The 19,634-nt window shown below is 40.6% G+C and overlaps 1 protein-coding gene across 4 annotated transcripts in view; it reads right to left on the bottom strand.

The window, feature by feature from the left end:
* EPB41L4A (erythrocyte membrane protein band 4.1 like 4A) overlaps positions 1–19,634 on the bottom strand; it is a 237,893-nt gene that overhangs the window by 12,096 nt on the left and 206,163 nt on the right. For all 4 annotated transcript variants that reach the window (XM_059724947.1, XM_059724946.1, XM_059724948.1 and 1 more), the window contains 3 exons: positions 8,649–8,768; positions 1,687–1,734; positions 832–900 (listed from right to left, as the gene is read on the bottom strand). In XM_059724947.1, coding sequence (XP_059580930.1) covers positions 832–900; positions 1,687–1,734; positions 8,649–8,768 — 237 coding nt within the window. The remainder of the gene's footprint in view (positions 1–831; positions 901–1,686; positions 1,735–8,648; positions 8,769–19,634) is intronic.

Raw genomic sequence — 19,634 nt, 5'->3', positions numbered from 1 at the left:
CTCAAACTGGAAAATCCTTTTTTCTATTAACAGGTATCTTCCTATACTTATCAAATTCAAAGGACCAGCCCTTTCTTTGTGTGTTTGTACTTGAAAGTTCATATTTTAAGTTGCAATGTTCACTATAAATGAAACACTCAGCTCTTGATGAAGGCATGTGCTTGGGAAAGAACTTATTCAAGAAAATTAAAAATCCAAAAATCCAGCCTGCAGAAGTTTTACCATCACCATCATCTTTTTTTTTTTTTTGCTCAGTGATGCAATGGAAGCACACTGTAATGCAAATGGAGATACTGCTTCTGACAGAAGCAGTTGCCTGCACCACTAGACAGCATCCCAGATGGCCAGAGTGAAATGGACACCTGATCTGGAGGAAACTACTATGTATTGGCAGCTGCCCAGCATAAACGGGAAAAGGGGTCAACAAGTCAAGCAATCACTTTGGGTGATCAGAATTAAAAAGGGACATTAAAAAGGGGGGCAAAGCAAGGGTTCAGCAAAAAATGTGTTTTCTGCATGTTCCCAAGGCCTCCTTGATTCTTTCCTGTGCTATATTGAAACAAATACTGACACACAACACAGCAGCAGATGATGGAGATTTTTATAGCAGTTGAGTGAAAAATCTTTGGTTTAAGAGTAATTGAAGTATCCTTTGCCCTCCACCAACCTTATCCAGCTCATCCTAGGATCAATATTTTCAAAGGAGAAAGAAAGCTCAGAGATTAGGAGGAGGCTGTTCTTAGTCTCAAAAAACACTATTACAGGATGAGACCCTAATGAAAGGGATAAGGAAAGCACTTGGAAACTTCTAGAGAAAAAAATCAAACTTACTCTATTTTGGTATATGGAATCTCTTTTAACTGTTCCTCAGACAAGCCAATTGGATCCACAAGTTCCTTCCTGGAAAGGATTAGACAGATGATGAAGATGCACTTGATACGGCATCCTTAGAAAACAATTCTTCCTTTTGTCATAAAAGGCAAATAAGATTTTCCAAACCAAACTCTTCAGCAGTAAAGCTACCATGATGCCAACAAAGGACATCTACTAGGTGTGTCTAATATCACCTTGATCGCTGCACCAGTATATTCAACCCAATCTTCCACCTATCTGTTCTCACCTTTTTAGACTGTAAAATCATATTTTTCTGTGATAAATTCAATTCAGACATAAAGTAGAACAATGCATCTGATCCTAACTGGGCTCTTACAATATATATAGTCCAAAAAGTACATTTGGAGGTGCATTTGAACTCCCAAAGAAATGCACAGGACTGAACATGACCAGCACAGATAGAAGGGCAGGGGTGAGGGGGGGGATTTCTAGAAGTCAACAGACGTGGCTTTCTCTATGTTGGCCTTGTGTAGTCACTGATACTGGTACAATGTGGGTAGAGCACAGTACCAAAACCAGGTGAGTATTAAATGTTACCATTCTGACTTTACAGAGGCATAAAGACTACACGGAATGCAAGGCAGTGATAAAGTAGGCCCCAGTGACTGTCCTTCCTACACACTGCCTCCAACAGTCATTAGTTCCAGCTCTGCTCCGTCTTATTATTCTTGTTTACCTGCAAATGTTGAACATTCCCAAAAGCTCTTTTCATTCTTGCAAAATGTTTTACCCACACCTTGATTTTATAATTTATATAAAGGAACCAAACAATTTGAATGTAACAATACTTACTGAATGTGTTTCCATAATTCTTCCTTTGCTTGTACATCTGGGCTTCTCCTATAAACGCCAATAACAAAAGCTGTATTTATGAAAATGTCACATTTCCTGGTGTGTTGCTGCTCAATGATGACCTTTAATGGCATATATCAAGCACAGTAATAGTGTGAAGTGTAATCTGACAGAAACTTGAATTTGAAAGCTTGTTATCTTAGGAAAAGCATTAACCTTCATCATGGCTTTACTGAAGCTGAAAAGTTATTTCTTGAATAAGGGATTCTGACTTGCATCGTAACTGCTGTTCTTTTAGCCTTCAGCAGAAGTATGATAAAATATTCAAGATAGGAAAACTTTTCATTGCCAGATGAAATAAGTAAAGGACAGTTCTGTCTACTGTGTGAGCTTGGCACAACTGAGGTCCCTATCTTTTGGAGTTAAACTACCTGCTTACAGAAGGCCCAGATGGCACTTGAAGACCCTATATGGATGAAGGACAGGAGCAAGAAGAGTGACCAGACAGGGACAAACATGCATATCTGGTTTTGTTAGTTTACAGAGCTCCAGTGATGAGCACCTCTTGTCCAGATTTGGTCCATCCTATAAACTGGAATTACTGACCATTGAGAAGCAAAGCAGCCTGCACAAGGCCTGCTTACTTTGCCTTTGTGTGGCAAGAGGGAAATTCAACATATGTGATTCTGAACACAAGTAATCACTAATAATCATAAATACAACTTCAGTAGGCACTCTATCCCTGGGGAACTAGATAGGCAAAATGTGTAAGCATATGCGTGTGTTGGGAGGAAATTTCCCCCAATTTTTTATTGAACAAGTAATGACATGTAGTAAAGATCAACTTATATGTGCATATATTTTTTTCCTATGAACAACAGAAAATGCCTTCTTAATTGCTTTATATTTTTCAGTAAGTTTCTCTTTCATGTAAGAATAGCAGAGAGAGACTCTTGCTGCTGCTGTAACTTGAAAATTCCTGTTCACAACCATCAAAGGCTATGCAGCCCAGTAATAAAATGTGCTTTACACAGCAAAGATTGTGGTTATATGATTTCAAATATTTCTTTTCATTGTGATCATAGTTAAGAAAAATGGAAAGAATTAAGGTTTGAAAAAGAGAAAAATCTGAGTCAAAAAATATTTCAGAGGGAAAGAAAAATTAAATTAGAAAAAAAAATAGCTCACCCATAGAAATGGGCCATAATAAAAATGGTATTTTAGAAAAGGTCACTTCCTTAAATAGTCAAGTTAAAAAGGACCTGAGATTCCAAGATTTCATAAATTAAATGGGGAACTTTTTCTTTTGTATTGTCGATTCCCATTCAAACTGCCCTGCATGGGTGTCCAGTAAAAAGAGGAAGCATATACTTACAAATGAGAACTGCAGAGGACAATCATGCACTGCAGCACTAATCTATACAAGGAGCCTCAAGCTGTGACCCTGCACTGGCCATGCATATGCTGCATCCTCTAAAAGAATATTAAAGCATCTTCATTCACTGCAGTTCCTGGAGCATCCAGTGAAGTGATGCACCTACAGGCAACCAATGAACATGGGGAAGTGCTTTCAAGGTACAAGTGAACCATGTATCCTTAGTAACCTAAATGCACTGCTGTCTGACAGCTTTTTGGTGACCCATGTGTAAACAAGTTGGTAATCTTGACCCATTTCCTTCCTGACAAGCAACCACAGCAAAATGCAGTTTTGATGGCAATATCAAGTCAGTAGACTGAAATTAACTGACTTCTGTAGAAACAGACTTGGCAACTGACTTCAATGAGAACTGACCCATGCTGTGCGTCGTATGGCCAGAGGCAGACAAGTTTCCTTGGGTGAATCTGATATCTTTTATTAGACCAACCCAAATGGTTGGAGAATAGTTATTAAGCAAGCTTTCAGGTTCAAAAACCCTTCGTCAGGCTAAGGAAGTTTCAGCAGTTGGTTTGTGCTCTTCCTGGATGGAATGAAAAGTAAAGAAGCCAGTGGCTGGGCTCACCCATTGACTCCTCAATCTATATTTTCACTGACTACCTGTCTTGTATGCATACCAGCCCAGTCGCTGGCTTCTTTACTTTTCATTCCATCCAGGAAGAGCACACACCAACTGCTGGAACTTCCTTAGCCTGATGAAGGGTTTTTGAACCCGAAACCTTGCTTAATAACTATTCTCCAACCATTTGGGTTGGTCTAATAAAAGATATCAGATTCACCCAAGGAACCTTGTCTGCCTATGTCCTTAGACCAACACGGCTACAACCTGCACCCCTGTCTTATGGCCAGACACACTCTGAAATTCAAGATCCCACAGATGTGAATGAAGAGCAGAAAGAACTGAAGGCAGCATAGTTCTGCACTCATGTTCAATGTAAAGCAGTGTCTGGTGAACCAGTATTCTACTCCTTGGGGGCATAACCCACCGGGGTTAATAAGACAGTTTAAAGCTTCTCTAAAGTTCATTTTATTACATGGAAAGTTGAAAAATATTTTTGTGTTACCTTTCATCTTTGAGCTATTTCTAAGTCTCAGCCTAGGGAAATAATATTTAGTGACACATATTTAGTTTACAAGTGTTTCACAGATAATTTAGAGACACAGTCAGAACTAAATTTTTGGCAATTTATACATGGTCACTTGTTAAAATTCCCATTAGCATCTAAGCCTGTATACATGCCAGAAATATATTAAGAAAGTGAAAAGCACCTTTACATTTATAGTTCTCCACTGGGAGTAAAAAGAAATCTTTCCATATCTTTAGATTTTGCCCTGATAATGGGTCTCCAAGCATTATTGTGTGGCTTACCACATAGCCAGCTCATATTCATCAACCTGTCCTGCTATCTAATCAAAATATCTTCCTGAGCTCTTACAGTGATGCCCATCATGACAATTCATGATTCCAAGAGACAATAACCAAAGTTGCAAGAGGCCCGTAGTCTGACTTTCCTGCTTAGTTCTCTCAAAACAGGTGGATGCTTTGTATGTGTCTATTAGCATATTTCATTATTTCTCAGTTCCCACTTCTAATCCTTTTCTCTCCCACCTTTTTTCTTACCTTTCCTTCTCTTGCTTCTCCCTCCTTCTTGCTCTGGTGTTTACAACTCCCTGAGGCAGCAGTTTGGTATGTGAGTGGAGTTTTAATGGCCTATTTCACCCCTTAATTCTGAACTGATTTCTCCTTTCATTCAATCCCCTGCTCACAAAGCAGCAGCTGCAAAGTCTGCATTCACCCTGGGGCTGGGAAGATAGGCATCCTCTTCTGAGGCTAAATAATCAGCCACTAGGGATTATGAAATATCACTGAAAGATCTATCCTAGCTTCTCAAAGGAGGAGTATTCCCCCATAGTGCTCACAAGTCGTAGTTAGCCTGAGGAAGAAATGCTCCAAGATCACTCCTAAACCCAGTCCTCTTGCAAGGCACCATATCGTTCAATCCACTAATCCACTAGATTAGGCCATACTTACATTTATATGTGGAAATAAAACTATTCACTGCTTGGCCCCAGATTTTACAGTATATCCCATTATAGCCCACCACCTGAGAAATCTTGACTTCTGGGTTAAAGCAGTAATAACGGGCTAGGCCATGCCTCCTCAACCACTATACAATTCTACAGCGTAAAATGATAGAACCATGCTTGTTTCCTCCCATGTCCCCTCCACATACATGCACACAAAGAAATAATAGAAACTAGTATAGCTAATGCCACTCTTCACAGCAGCAAATACAACAAGCTATGTCACACTGCAGGCTTTTCCATTTGTGGACTTTTTTTTCCCCAAATACCAAAATAAGCAGCTTGGGCTATGAAATACTAGTGGCCCTGCCCCCCTCTTCCCCTCCCCCCTGAAAAAAAACCTTATAAAACAATAAAAAGGAAAGGAGCTAAGCAACACCTTTGTAAACTGTCAGTACACTCTTTTACCTTTTATGTGCTTACTGAGTGTTATTTTACTGAGAAAGCCTTATGCTATTTAATTTGTAGTAAGGTAGCATGAATAAAGGCAAGCAGATCATTTTCACAGCACTATTATTTATGGAATAAGATACAGATAATATCATTTGTAGCATTAAATTTTCAATTTATTTGCATTTTAGATTTTATTCTAAAACCTTTAATAATGTTTTTAAAAACCTACACTGCTGTCTGGGATTGGGCAAATAATTTTGCAAGCTCTCCCTGGGTGGGGGAAATATAGACTTTTTCACCTATGAAGGTAGCAGCATCAGGATCCAGTCTCAAAGGTGGAAAAGCCTTAACTTTAGGAAAAGCTTACAAAAAATAAGACACTCTAAGGATATAAATGTAGGCGTTACAAACACACACACACACACACACACACACATATATACACACACACACACACAGACGAAATCATAGAAATCATACAAATCATAGAAATTAAGGGCTAGAAGGGACATTGAAAGATCATCCAGTCTAACCCCCCCTGCTCTGGACAGCAATTATGTTAATAAATATTGCAAATGGATGGATTTTTGTACATGTATTTTTTACAATATTGAAAATAATTAAATATTGTCTAGAAACTCTTAGGAAAAATTCTGTTTTAAATTAAGTTCAAGATTATGCTTGCTGAGCTCCAATCCTAGACAAGGATAAGAAGATTCTCACTTGATACAATCTTCCTTGATTATTAATGCCAAACAAGTCTCCACCCCACCCCCCATTTCTATTGTAAAATATTTTAGTCCACAGTTTAGAGTTCAACTACAAGACTATAAATAATATATATTCAGATTGTCCTGTTATATAAATCTGACCTGTCTGAAAACAAACAGTAGCTCTGGACAATTCCTAAACGAATCAGATTCTCTAAGGCTCAATAAATCTAATGGGAATTCCCATTAAGTGGTGTCTCCAAGGCTCGTATTTTGTTGTCTACAAGCTCAAACAATCCTATATGTTAATAAGGTCTGCATTTTGTGTTTGCATCTGTACCCTTATTAATAATTCAGTTTGAATTCATGATTTGCAGCTAGGCAGCGTTTAGTAGCCATGGAATTTTAATGGCCATTCTTCTTAATTAAAAAAGCCCTTTGGCTACACAGATGTTTTACTTGAGCTTTAAAAACAAATCCTGCAGAACTAGAATTTGGAGCTTTCTATTTTTGTTGTTGCTATAAAAGTTAGCAGAGGTCAATTATTTGTCAAATATTTCTTCCCAGAACAAAAAAGGAAAAAAGCCAAAGTCACCACTGATTAATGTTACTCATTATCAAACAAATTAAGTGTGATGAGCTAAGTTAAACCAGATCTGGTTAATGATAATTTGTCTCTCTACTTCAAGCTCTTAAAGTGACCCTGTTTTGTATTTTATAGTTGAATTCAGGGAGACAAGTTTACATGAAGGCCTTACCCACACTACTAAAATGACAGAGTTCAGTGTCAATTGCTAACTATGTGAATTGGAATGAACTATCTTATTACCAGATTTAAAAAGGACAACCACCTCCCACCTATACTCTAAACTAGGGACCTAATTGATTCTCCTCTCTCTCAGACACATGAAGACACATTATCAGCTGAGCCTTGCCCAAACTGAATAAACTCTACAGCCCACTGTATGTAGGTCCTATAGGTCATGTTTAATTTGGCTATTTAAATTATTAAAAGCCTTTTACTTGATTAGTTTTGTAATATCTTAAGAAGTTAATTTTTTCTTTTACTGTGTTTTCTTCTCTTGTGTTTGTACAGGTTAATTTTATTTTATCAGATTTAGTGCTGTTTTGTGTAGAAAACAACAAATGATGGAAATATATTCATCACTGTCAAAATGAAGGGGAGAAAGCCACCTAGTGTCCTCAGGGCTGTCACTGCACCATCTGGGGCCTGTTCTTATTCTGAAGAACACTTCTATATTTGTGATGCTACATCCATAATACTTAATGAAAATATCACCCATCAAAGCCTTTTATACCACTGGGCTACTTAGCATAAACTTCTGGCAAAGAAACAAACTACGAGACATTTCATAAGTTAAATTAGCCACAAGAGGGAGCACCTGCTGTGTCATTAATGTAATAGAAAATTTCTTTGCACTAGCAAAAAAAATTGCTTGCAGATTTTATATTCAAGCTGTGAGTTCAAAATGTGTTTCCTAGTTTATAGCATGTTCTATTTAAATAAAAATGTCATGAAACTCAGACTTAATATACTCTACTTACTACTTCAACACAAATGAGTCACAATAGCCACATTTTTAGCTCTGTATTTTCTTATGTTTTAACATTTTAGTCTCATTGGGTGTTGAAAATGAATGTTTTAAATACGCAGTAACAGTATAAAGTCTCAACATAAAGCATTTTAATATCAATAACCATTTCTCATACAGGAAGAATAGGTCAGATGGTAATTCATCTGTTTCAGCACAGTAATAACAACTGGGCTGAAATTATTAGTCCTAGAGTTAATCACAGAGGCAGAACTAATAAGATCATAGCCCTGGGCAAACCTGGTGAGCACTCCTGCACCCCGCCACTTCCCACAATGGCTCTTTCCATCTGCTTCTGGCGCCAGCAAGTCCACCTTCTTTTCACCTCCCCCAGCCCTCCCTGCTCTGTACTGAGGGCCACTCTCTTACTTTCTCTGCTGCCAAAATGTATGCTAAGAATAAATTTACAGAGCCAAATTTTGTGGCAAGGGTGAGGGGATGCCAGAGCAGCTGGGCAGCTTCAAAAGGGGGTGCAGAGAAAAGGTAAAGAATAATGCAGGGCTGAAGGGTAGCGTGCTTGGAGGGAACAGCAGGTGGAGAGGAACCTTATGGGGATGTGAGAGTGCCCACCAGAGTGGGGAAATGCTGAGTAGAGAAGAAGCAAATGGAAGAAACCTTAAGGGCACCCGGTTAGTCAGCCCTAGGCTCGATGCCCTGCTTCCCTGCCCCTCCTTAAAATCTAAGACAAGCAGTACTGTAAGCCAAAGCATAAAAATGTTCACATACGATCGAGATCTGTGCCTGGATCGCCTGTAGTTGGGATCAGCCTGGTTTTTCTCCTTTTGTCGCCTCAGCACTGCTTCCCATTGAGGAGCTGAATCAACCATTTCATTCTCCTGTCGTAACCTGCATGAAAAGCAGCACATCTGGAGTGAACATCTGATGAATCAGTACTTTGTTTTAGGGGCATGTTGCAATAAGGTCTGCAGTGGAATGATGGCAATATTCAAACTGCAACCTTAAAAAGAACTGATTAGCAAGCATAATTATAATCACATTCATATTATATTTTACTCTGCTTACAGTTCCTATCATTAGAAAGTATTATAAAATAGAGAACTTTGTTAAAGGAAACAAAACTAGTGTATTACTTTGAGATAAATTACTTTAGAGCATACAAGAGGCACATCAATCAAAACCAGTAAAACCAAGACTACAACTTGAATTACATTTTTTCTTGATCAAAGACAGAAGCACTCCAAAGACCTCTATGCTTTTCGCTTTTCAAGTCAATGCCAGTTTTAATGTAACATCTTGTTTATAATGTAAAGCGCATATGTGCATTCTCCCTCCTGGGACACCACCACCTGCTAGGGCCTAAGGAGAAAAAATTCCAGTGGATCTCCTTGAAGAGCTGTTACTCAATGCAATAGGGTTAGATTCCTCAGCAGAAGGGTCTTGGGATAAATCCACAAAGCTTGCAGATCCCCCAGGATAGGCATATATTCCAGGACAGAACAAGAGTTCAAGCCAGTCTTCACCAGCCTTTGGTTGTTCCTCATGGCTTTGGCTGCAGCCCCTGAAACTATGGCCCTAACAATGCTGCAGGACAAGGGCCTTCCCACTTACTTTGCCTTGATTCTGCCAATCCCAACTCCATCTAAGTCCTGCCCAGTTCCTTCTGCATCTCTCCAAGGATCTGTGATCCATGGAGCACCCATCATGCTATCCAGAAGGGTGGAGACACTACTATGGCAGCTGCAGAGTCTCCTATACAAGGGCCAGGCCCATGCACCAAAGGTCTATGCACTGATATGAAGATGGAGCAAAAATTGAAAAAAAGTCCATTAAAGCATCACAAGGGTTTCCCTAGAGAACAACAACATAGAGTAGAATGGCTGTCCTTTGAAAGAAGAATGCTGTTCTGTGAGGAGGTTCCAAGTCCCTAGTTACTGAAGCAACATCTGTATTACAAATAAATGAAACAGAGTGCAAGAAGTGAAGGACTAAAATACCACCTGAGAATGGATTCTATTTGGAAATTAAAACACCTATTGTTAGAAATCAAAAAAGTTATCTTCAAATAGTCTCACATGCATCTCTAATGTCTAAACCTTGTTCTAACTTTGCCTAGCACATATGAAGGTAACACCTGGTAGAATCTAATATGTTAAATGAGAAAAGTAACAATGGGAAGTGTGTTTATAGTAGAAAACCCTGTACAGTATGCTTAAAACTAAATCTCATATCTCCTTCCATAACTCTCAATTTCCTAACACTAAGAGATTCTACTAACAGAAAAAAAAAACACATTCTATTTGAAAATGTATTTTTCTTTTTTCTTCTTCCCCTCCTCCCCCCACAGGAAATCTGTTAATTTCTCTGCGATTTGTATCTAGTATAGATTAAATTAGGGTTGTCCATCTGGCAGCCCACAAGCAGTTAACATGTGACCCATGGGCCCCTGCAGTTGCCTCTTCCATTGCTACACCCTCTTCCCACACCTACTCCCTGGGTGGGGAGCCGCACATGGCGCAGACCCTCGGAAATACCCCACTAAGAGACAAGCCTGTTTGATAAGGAAATGAGCCAAGCGTAAGGAAGAAATCTGAAAAGTAGAAACAGATTGGGAAGAGATGCATAAAAGTTAAACAAAACAGCGAGCAAGTTCTCTGACAAGCTGGCTGACCAAGAAAATCACACAGGAAACCTCACCCCTTTGAAAATGCAGTTAATTTTTCTGTTACTGTTCTTCACTGTAACTAAACTGTTTAGATGTGTTTTGAATTGCAGTAGGCCAGATTTGTTATTTATGTAAGGTCTTTCTTTCTTAATCTTTTCTTTAATAATATGATTTTCTGTATACACGCTTATTGAATGTTGGGCTGGGTCTTTAGCTAGTGTGAATTAGCACAGCTGTATTGAATGGCACAAAGCAGGCAGGACACATCACAGCACTGGGTCTTAATCTATAAACAAGTTGTTTTAAATTTGTAAGCTTCTCATGGCAGGAGTTAATATGAATTTATACACAGGAGTTCTGATATCAACAAGTAATGCATACTGATTTTCTTCCAAAACAATCCAATTAATTCAAAGTGCAGCCATCATATCATCATACAAACTGCAGAGGCCTTGCACAACATACAGCATGTATTTAAACCTGCAGAAAATGGGTTCAAAAGAGCTGCAAATCAGAACAGGACTGCTTTACACCCATTATGTACATTAATAAATGATCCTAAATGTGTAAGGCAGTAGAAAAACAAGTCCAGCATCTTGTAAATAAAAGCATCTAGTGTGCCAAAGAGACATGTGCCCTCTGGTAGAGGTTTGATTTCATAAATATTTAGACATCATCCATAAAACATTAAAAACCATCCACAATACAACACAAAGTAACACATTACAGTAGATGATGATATATGCACTGCTGCATATAATATGTGAGATTGTGCCTTGATGACAAGTGTTTGAAATTACACTTCTGCACTGACCACACACTTTGTTAATAGGCTTTTGATTAATGATTTTTCATTAGTGCAGTAAACATATCATTTCTGCTGTGGTCCACTATGCAGGTAGAAACCCTTGGGGCTAAGAAGGAAAGAAATTACAAGTACAACAGGAAAGTGCTCTTCTGCAGCTGAAGTTCTTGACAGTTCTAAAGGTAAATAATTACAAAAAGGAAAAAGAAAATTGCTCACAAACTGAATGTTGCTCAAAACCATGACTGAGCAAACAAAAATTTTAGCAACAGAGTTAACTGTTATTTCAAACTAATACTTTTTGCTTATGCAATATAAATTAATGAACAAAAAATATTTTCCAAAGCTGTTTTCAGCCCTCATCTGAAAGCAATGTTATACTATTAAATGCTGGAATCAGAACAGTCTAGAACATTTCTGATCCGAACATAAAGAGGTCTTAATAGTTAGTTCTTCAGGCTCCTCCTTAAATATGTCCTAATGATTCTTTTACTCTACACTGGAATTAGACGAGCCCATACTTGCAACTAGTACAAATGCTAACGTATAGATGTCTTGCCTGGAACCACCAGCACTCCACAGTGAAATAACTTTGATGACTTTTAAAGGCTCCCTGGTAAGCTTGGTCCATTGCTTTCCAAGAGGTATATGCAAAATTTGGCCACTTTTGGACACTGTCCCATGAAAGTAAATTCTTCTCCCCTCAATTTCTCTACATACTGCACTAGATTTACACTTAAAATATCTCAAGGAGGTAGCTAGCCATGTTTGTCTAAATCCAGGCAGAAGACAAGGAAAAGCAAACCTTACAGACTAAATGAATCGGAAACCAACTGATTCAATTAGTCTATAAGGTGCACCTCTCCTTTGCCTCAAATGTACTCATTCTGAGAGTGGATGAGGCACCACAGAACAGCACCTTCACTAAGGTGCTGCCCTTTGACAGAAATACACAGGGGATGATAATTCTTCTTCCAAATTTGAGGTCACATCTAAAATGAGATTATGTCCTTAAAGTTTTCCTGTTTTGTTCGAGGGCTGCAGTTTGCCCCCTCCATATCAGTATTTATGGAACTCTAGGTTTAGAAAAAACCCAGTTAAAATCAGAGAGTGAGGATATTACAGTTTCTACTTCTTGTAAAAAGTCTCCAGAACCTCTTTATACATTGAATTTTAAAAGAATAAAGCCTTAATTGTAGATAAGATAGAGACTTGGGCTAGAATTTCTCGTAACCTCATGCTGTTGAAATCTAACTTGCAGGTCTGATCTGGCCATGTATGTGTGTCAGTCTTCAGGCACTCCAATTTTTCTTTTTTTTTCTTTTTTTTTTAATCACCTGTGCTGATGCAATCCTAACATTAAATCCTAAGAATTTCTTCCCCTCTGAATTTATGTCTGCTTCAGGCATCTGGCCACATCTTTTCTTGGAGAAAACTCAAGCAAAGAACTCATTTACTTTTGCTGCATTTCTCCTTTTTTCCAGCCTTCTTTGTCTATAATTACCCTATAAATTATTTCCAACTGCCATTGTCTCCTGCAGTGATGTCTTGCTCAGCATGCACTTGAATGATGTCTTATTTATCCTTGCCTCTACTACAATCTCCTTATTCTCAATCTATGTTTGCAATTTTTACATATGCCTACTCTCAAATCGGCTATCTGCCTGCTTTCCTCTACTCCTGGGGTGTCAAAATCATCAGGTTCTGTAAACTAGGAGTGATACTGGAGTCCTTGTGAGCATGAGCCCAGGACTGGCTCTGAGCACAGCCAACAGCATGTGTCCAGGACCAGCCCCAAGTGCTCCCTTCAACACACGCCAGATTGGTCCCACATTGCCCATGCAGTGTATAGGACTGGTCCAACACATGCCACAGCAGGGCATGCATCCAATTCAAGACCAATGGGCAGCACTGGTGGGTCAGCTGGATGATAGGGCCCTTCAGGGCACATCCAGCCCATGGACCAGATTTCCAATATCCCTGGCTCTGTTCCATATTATTTCTTACTGGTATTTTACGTTTACCTTTATATCCTAGGTAATATTACATGCAAATATGATACGTGACTATTAATATTCTAATATTATAAAAGCCTTAGTGTCTGTCCGTAATGCTTTATTCACACTCCTTGGAGCCAGGCACTGAAGCACCAGCAGGGAAGGACAGGAAGGGAGGGGAGCAGGAAAGGGAGGGGGAGGTGACCGGTGGCTGCACCCCATCACAACTGCTGCCGCAACCACTGCCACCATGACTGCTGCTGCGGTCACAGGCTCCAACCCAAAGCAGCAGGGGGAGGGGGGAGTGGCCCCAGCCCAAAGCAGCAGGGGGGGAGAGGGGGAGTGGCCCTAGCCCCGCCCTCGGTCCAAAGTGGTGGAGGGGAGGGGGGGAACGGCCCAGGCCCAAAGCAGCAGGGGGGAGGCGAGGAGTGGCTATGGCTTCGGCCCGGGGGAGGGGGCCGGACACAGGCCTCTGTCCCCGCCCACTCCGTCATTCTCAACAGGCAATTTGCTAGTACATTACAAAAATGTCCCCCTTCTATATTAGCCATTTAAAAATGTGAAATGATATATTTCTGAATGGCGAGCATAATTCTTGGGTATACATTAATTTATCTCTGAACGCTAATTTTTGCTACACCTCATTTTCTCCCATTGCTGTAACACAATTTCTCCCAACAATACTCATCATGGTTAGTTATCTGTTTATTTTGTAACAAACAGTACTGAAAATCTCAGTATAGAAAGTACCATGGAAGCTCTTAAAACAAGCAATGTTGGCACACTTAAAACACCAGTGTCTCATCACTGCAGAATTCTGATGAAATGGCTGAAGAGCAATAATGTGTAACAATCTTGTGGCTTCAAGAGAAGGTACAGTACTGTGGTAGCAGGTAACCATACAAAGAGTCACCATGGTAAGATAATTTTTTTTTAAACAGTTAAGAAAAAGAGTAAAATTTGGCTATGAACAGTCATCAATTTTGGAGCAGAATTATGTCCTGACACAGTTGATGTGTTTCATTGGCATCTACAGACTTTGCCAGGGTCAGGCCCCTGCTCCCACAACTCCAGGAACCCAATCCTGTGGGACAACAGGGTGCCATACCCTGACTCGGGGCACGCATCTACAAGGGGTTCCCCCACTTGCAGACAAGCACTGCAACTCGGGGCACAGCAATCTGATACGTGCATTGTGGGAATCCCCTATAGGGAGATGCTTGGGGCATATGTCTGCAAACCTGACAGGAATTTCCCCTGCAGGGGAATTCCCATGGTGTACAATAAGTAAAAACAAAAAATGCCCTCCCATTTATGGCATCAAAAACCGTGACTACCTTTCGTCGCAGCAATATTTTTGGGCACTTGGAGTGATAAGAGGCAGGGACATCTGTCTGCTTACAATTTATGCCACTATAATTTTTTTATGGCAGCAAAAGGGCAACATGTGCTTGCATCCTATGACTCACATGGGGCACTACAACTCCCATTTTTGGCCATATTTGAGAGGGTTTAGGCAAAATATTTCAACACTCTCTAAAATGTGCATGAAAAAAACTGTTTAAAACCCAATTTTCTATTGAAAAGAGAAAAAAAAAAACATTTTGACAGACCATTTTTGATTCTGTAGCCCAACTCTATCAGAACTTCCTGCAGTCTTGGTTCCTTTCAGTTTTTTTCTCCCCATTTGTGGAAGGACTCCTATTTTGGCCTACTTTCTTTAATGTGATAAAGACTATGTTTGTATTTACGAGAATTTTAAGCAAACTCAGTTGAGATAAACAGATTCTAGACTGAAAAACTGGACTTTCTTCATAGGGAAACTGCACATGATGGAAAAAGAGCATGGCAACTTGCTATCATTCACCTCTTGGCTTCAGTTTTTTCCATCAGAGATGACAGAGGGCCCATACAGGCTGATACAAGAGCAAAACAATATGCTTGCTTATGAAACATACCATGTTAAGAACTATAAAAAATTTATCCAACTACTGAGGTTCTTTTCAAAACACATTTACATGTACAGAAGCATATTCATGGTTTTTTGCTATACTCTATATAGAAATCTAATATATTTTCTATATAGCCTACTAGATCTCTCTGGTTCTGGACACAGTATCCCAGAATTTAATAAATTGTGTTCTGACCACAGCAAGTTAAATAGAACATGTTGCCATTATGGTTTAAATATGCTCAGAATAAAGTTTGTGCGTTTTAATTCATTTACTAACTTACTTTTCCCTTGCATTAAAATATTAATGCATTGTATTGAAACCTAATGTGCTTATTAAGAATGCATAAGCACATATCCTTTTAATCCTAACCTTCACCATTTACACTGCTTTTTGCATTTACTTTTGCTTTTCTATGCCAGATTTCACCTAATATTTAGTTCAGTGACCTCTTGTCATATGAATAAAATATCCTACTGTTCTATGATCAGAATCAGATTCCTTTGGAAAACATGAGAGCTAGTTTATTTTACCAAGACAGCAGAATACCATTTAGTTGCTCATTTGTGAAATATACTTACTTCACAGCACTTGAAAACAAACTAATATTTATCAACAAAATAAAAAAGGGTAGCCAACAACAGCCCAATCTTCCCCATGTCTCTTTAACCCTGTTCTGGCTGGATCACTTGTGCTAGTAACAAGTTACTTTAGCATCCATAGCCTTTTAAAACTTTGAATACTTACTGAGATTGCTAACGAAGATGGAATCAACCATAGCAGGTCTTAAAACAAGACTAAAACCACCAGTTTCATTTCATCTGTATTACCAGACACCTGGCACGTTTTTTCATCATGACCCCTGATCACAGCTGGAATTAAAGCGGCAACATACTAGAGGTAAAAAATTCTGTGATAGCATTAATTTTTATATGTCAGCCAATCCTGAGAACATAAAATATCATGAAAATGCATGTCAGTTATGAAATATTTAGGTCTTTAATTGGAACACTTTTGGCAGGAACAAAAGGGCTGGATAAGAGAGCAATTTCCTTCTATTCTTAAGAAAATGATAACCTCTGTACAATCTTTCTTGCCAGAATTTAATAAGTGTTCCTGTGGCCTATCACTAATTTCCTTCATATGCTAGTGGAGCTTCCTGAACAAAAACATATTCAGCCCAAATCCTCACAGGAAAAAAAAATTACCATAACTTAGGAGAGGAAGAAAAGATGTTAAAAAATGCTAAATGCCCAATGATTATTGAATCTATAGCTAGTGTTTCATTCCAACTTTATGGTTTGCCTAGACAAATATTCCATATACTTTACTTATTGTTAGCTGAACATTTCTGATTTAGTCAATTTCTAAAGGCATTTCACAGTTCAGCTATTCCTTTTATCAGTACTCTGTATCACGGGGATGGGCAACTATTTCGGCTGGAGGGCCACTTAATGAGTTTTGGCGAATTGCCAAGGGCCACAAGGCTAGCTCTGTCCCTTGACAGATGTCCCACCCCCTGGTCACCATCTTGGGACTGGAAGTCCTGTCTCTAATCCCTGACCTTTGCCCCCAGAAGTCCCTCCCCTTGCCCCTGGAAGTATTCCTTTTACGAGGGGGGTGCCATCCTAGAAGCAGGAAAAAAAAATCATGTACTAAAAGTCAAACCTGCTATAACATATTTTAATGTTATTTAAACAAATATTTATGTTCTGATTTATTTGTTTGCATTGTGTATATAGAGGTGGTTGAATAATAGCTAAAAATAAAGTTTTACTTTTGTATACTGTGTGGGGGAGTGTGTGGGGTATGATGCGGTGAATGTGTGTATGGTGGGGTGTGGGTGCAGGGTTTGTGAGGGGGTATGGGTGTGTGTGTGGAGGGTGTGGTGTATGTTGTAGGGTGTGTGCATGTGGGGGGTTGCGGGGAGTGGGATTTATGGGCTGTGAGGGTGGAGGGGGTTTGGGGACCCCCACACACATGCCCCCCCATGGTGCACAGCCTCCACCAGCAGCAGCAGCAGGTGGCAGGCTCTCAGGATGCTCATGGCCTGCTCAGGCACTGTCGCCTGGCAGTGAGTGGATCCAGTCAGTTCCAAGAGATGCACATGGCACTCTGCTCCCTGCCGCTACATGCAACTGCCAGAACTCCGCCAGGAAGCATGGGGTGGGACTCCCCACTACTTAAATTGCAGTCCCAGAAGCTGCATGTGGCAGCAGGTAAAGCAGCTGGATCCATTGCACAGGGCTCCCAAGCAGTGGCGTGCACAAGTGCCAGGAGCTGTATATGAGCTGTGGGGAGCCCTGCATGATAGAGGTGGGCCAGCCTGGCTCTGTTCCTTGCTGCCACTTCAAGCTCCTGGAATGGGTTGGAGCTATGTGCCACTAGGTGACAGCACCTGCATAAGCCATGAGCACCCTGAGGGCCTGCTGCTAATTGCCAGCAGCAGTGGCTGTTAGGGTTGTGTGAAGCTTGTGTGTCGCCAACTGGATTCGGAGAAGATTCTGCCTGATTTGGTGGCCAAATCATCTAATCCAAATCTAATCAGGAGACCCATTAAAAGCTCCAAATCGATTTGAAGCATCTGAATTGATTCAGAAAAGATTCAGCGATTCAGAAGGCAGTCTTTGGGGGATATAGAAATTGAGAAGAGGGATGGGGGAAAGACTGCTCTGATATTGACATCTGTATCTGGCCAGTGGCTGTGATCTTTTCCTGAGCTCCCTTCCAATCACAGTGCTCTGGGGGAGGGATGTAGAAACAGCATATAAGGCTGTGTGAAACCTTTCTCTCCCTTTTGTGGGCTGCCTGTCTGGAAGCAACAGCATCTGAAAAGTACTCGCTGGCTCCTAGGTACCTCTCTACTTTTACATGGCTGCTACATCCCACCCCGCCACTCCCACCCCCCAGTCTGTGTCTCACCCTCTAGTCTGTGTCTCACCCTCTGATGCCTCAATTTATATTTTCACTGACTGGCATTCTTGCCTGCAGCCCAGCCTCTGGCTTCTTTACTATTAATTCCATCCAGGAAGAGCACACACACCAGATGCAGATGCTTCCTCATCCTGACAAAGGGTTTTTAAACCCGAAAGCCTGCCAAGATTTATTTCTCCAACTATTCAGTTGGTCTAATAAAAGATATCATAACTGCTCAAAGAACCTTGCCTGCCTGTTCCTTAGACCAACACGGCTGCAACCAGAAACCCAGTTAACACACACAAGTGACATGTGTTTTGCTTTCAAACGTTTGAGGGGCACTTTCACAGAACCCCTGCGCCTATCTTCTTGAAACCTGGCAGGTTTCATGCCCTCAGAAGGGGCTACCAACCCTGCTGTTTTCATCCAATTCACCAAAAAAATTGACCAAGTTATAGGTATTTTAGTGATTCCACATTATAGTCTACAGGCAAATCAGCGCCAAATCTTTCAAATTCAATTTAGCCAAATCAATTTGGGACAATGAACCAAATCACCAAATCGAATCGCTGTCCCCTGAATCGACTGAATCTGAATCAAATACTGGCTGCTTTGCACAGGCTTACTGGCTAATGTGCCAGGGGGGAGAATGTGCAGGGGGATCCCCACACCCCACCAACCTCTGTTACACCCCACATACTCACATCCACACCCTAGCCACCCAAGTTCTGCACTCCCAACCCCAGCCCCATGCTCCCATGCAGCTGCAGCTTGTTGTCCAGGCCAGGCCCTCCTGCATACAAGGGAGGGAGTGAGGCATGCAGGCTGGGAGAGGTACAATTAATTGGTGGGCTGGATGAAATTGCCTGGCAGGCTGGATCTGGCCCACAGGCTGTATTTTGCCCACCTCTGCTGTAGTACCACAGTTTTTTAATATCTCTTTAGTTCAGGGGTGGGCAAAATGTGGCCCAGGGGCTGGATGTGGCCCACCAGGCCATTCTATCTGGCCTGAGGGGCCCCTAAAAAATTTAGAAAATTAATATTTCTTAAGTACTCCTTAAGTACTCTGGGGTGCAATATGTCAGAACCAGCTGACTTGAAGGTGTCCAGCTTCTCAAGGCGTTCCTTTACAAGGTCTACACCGATGCTGGGTATAAGTTCATCCTCACCCTGGCCATCCCGCAATATGCTAGACAGGGCGGTCTCTTTGGGTTGATGAAAAACCGACAAAAAGTACCCATTAAGCATGTTGGCTTTTTCCTGGGTGTCTTGTCAGTTGTCCCATTTGGTTTAGCTGGGGTCTAATGTTACCCTTGCTTTTCTTCCAACTCCCCCCATATCTAAAAAACGGATTTTTTATTGTCCTTGATACGTGTAGCCAGCTGGAGTTCGGTTGCAGCCTTGGCTTTCCTGGTTCTC

The sequence above is a fragment of the Alligator mississippiensis genome, chromosome 3 (genome assembly GCF_030867095.1).
Source record: "Alligator mississippiensis isolate rAllMis1 chromosome 3, rAllMis1, whole genome shotgun sequence".
In the NCBI taxonomy this organism is placed as follows: domain Eukaryota; kingdom Metazoa; phylum Chordata; order Crocodylia; family Alligatoridae; genus Alligator; species Alligator mississippiensis.
This window is presented reverse-complemented; position numbering and strand designations above follow the sequence as displayed.